A 1,037-nucleotide genomic window follows, 5' to 3' on the forward strand; every position below is an offset into this window, starting at 1 on the left:
GTGGCATAGGCACCCCTCTCGCGAGGGTTGATCCTACTTAGCCAAATCTTGCAGTGGCATAGACTACTCTATCGGGAAAGTTGATCCTAGAAAATGTACAAGTACAACTACCCAAGTCTACTCTCGTAAATACAAGACGGACAAGCACCAATTTACAACTCGAGGTCTAAGAGATGTGAAACGATATTAAATTAAATCGACTTCAGTGGTACAGTCAATCACGCGAGGACTAGAGTACGACTGATATCACAGGAGAGACGTTTGAGTAGTAAAAGAAACATGAAGAAAGAAATATTCAAAAATGTTCACTTAGATACATCGGTGGGAACTCTCTGCTGCCTGGGAGACCTAAACCCCTTCAGGAATCCCTTAGTCTCCTTATAGGCTCGTGTCCCAAGAAGAATGCAAGAGAGTCCGAGAGAAACAGGTAGCAATATAAAAACACCGTCCCAACTATAGGTAGCTATCCATGAGACTAATCCCTGCTGTACAGCGGCTCCGCATGCACCAGTGCCATCGATGATACCGGTCACTTGACTCACTGCTTTGCGGTTACCTTTGAGAGCATCTTGACGACCAATATCGGTGCATACCACACTACCGACAAGATTCGATGCACCTCCAATCAGGAAGCCTGCCAGGAGCAACATCACGCTCAAATAGACAACTGTGGGGTCGTCAACATGCAGCAGAGATACTGGGATCAAAGCCAAGAAAATAAAGAAAAAGAGTGATGGAGATCTTCCTGATCCTTGTACCCTAGCCATGTAATCTGATACCCAACCGCAGATGATACAACCAAATACCGTGCCTATGTTGTACAGCATATCGAATAGGTTGGCCTTCTCAGGAGGAATATCAGCATGTTCGTTCAAGTAAAGTGGTAGCCAGAAGAACATAGCGTAGTTTACACCCTTAACACATGCATAGGTCAGAGCGAATATCAATACGCCAGGAATAAGCCACGCTCTCCAGAACTTGATAGGTTCCTCTTCATCTCGCATAGCAGGTAGATCGGCATTAACGTGACTCTCATC

The 1,037-nt window shown here is 45.3% G+C and overlaps 1 protein-coding gene across 1 annotated transcript; it reads right to left on the reverse strand.

The window, feature by feature from the left end:
• Positions 1 to 305: 305 nt before the first annotated feature.
• Pmar_PMAR018187 (conserved hypothetical protein) lies at positions 306 to 1,004 on the reverse strand (the record flags this gene model as incomplete). The annotated part of the gene is made up of 1 exon (XM_002769617.1): positions 306 to 1,004. The coding sequence occupies one exon, from the start codon at positions 1,002 to 1,004 to the stop codon at positions 306 to 308; it is 699 nt and encodes a 232-aa protein (XP_002769663.1).
• Between the last annotated feature and the right edge of the window lie 33 nt (positions 1,005 to 1,037).

Source organism: Perkinsus marinus, assembly GCF_000006405.1.
Source record: "Perkinsus marinus ATCC 50983 genomic scaffold scf_1104296965378, whole genome shotgun sequence".
Classification (NCBI taxonomy): domain Eukaryota; phylum Perkinsozoa; order Perkinsida; family Perkinsidae; genus Perkinsus; species Perkinsus marinus.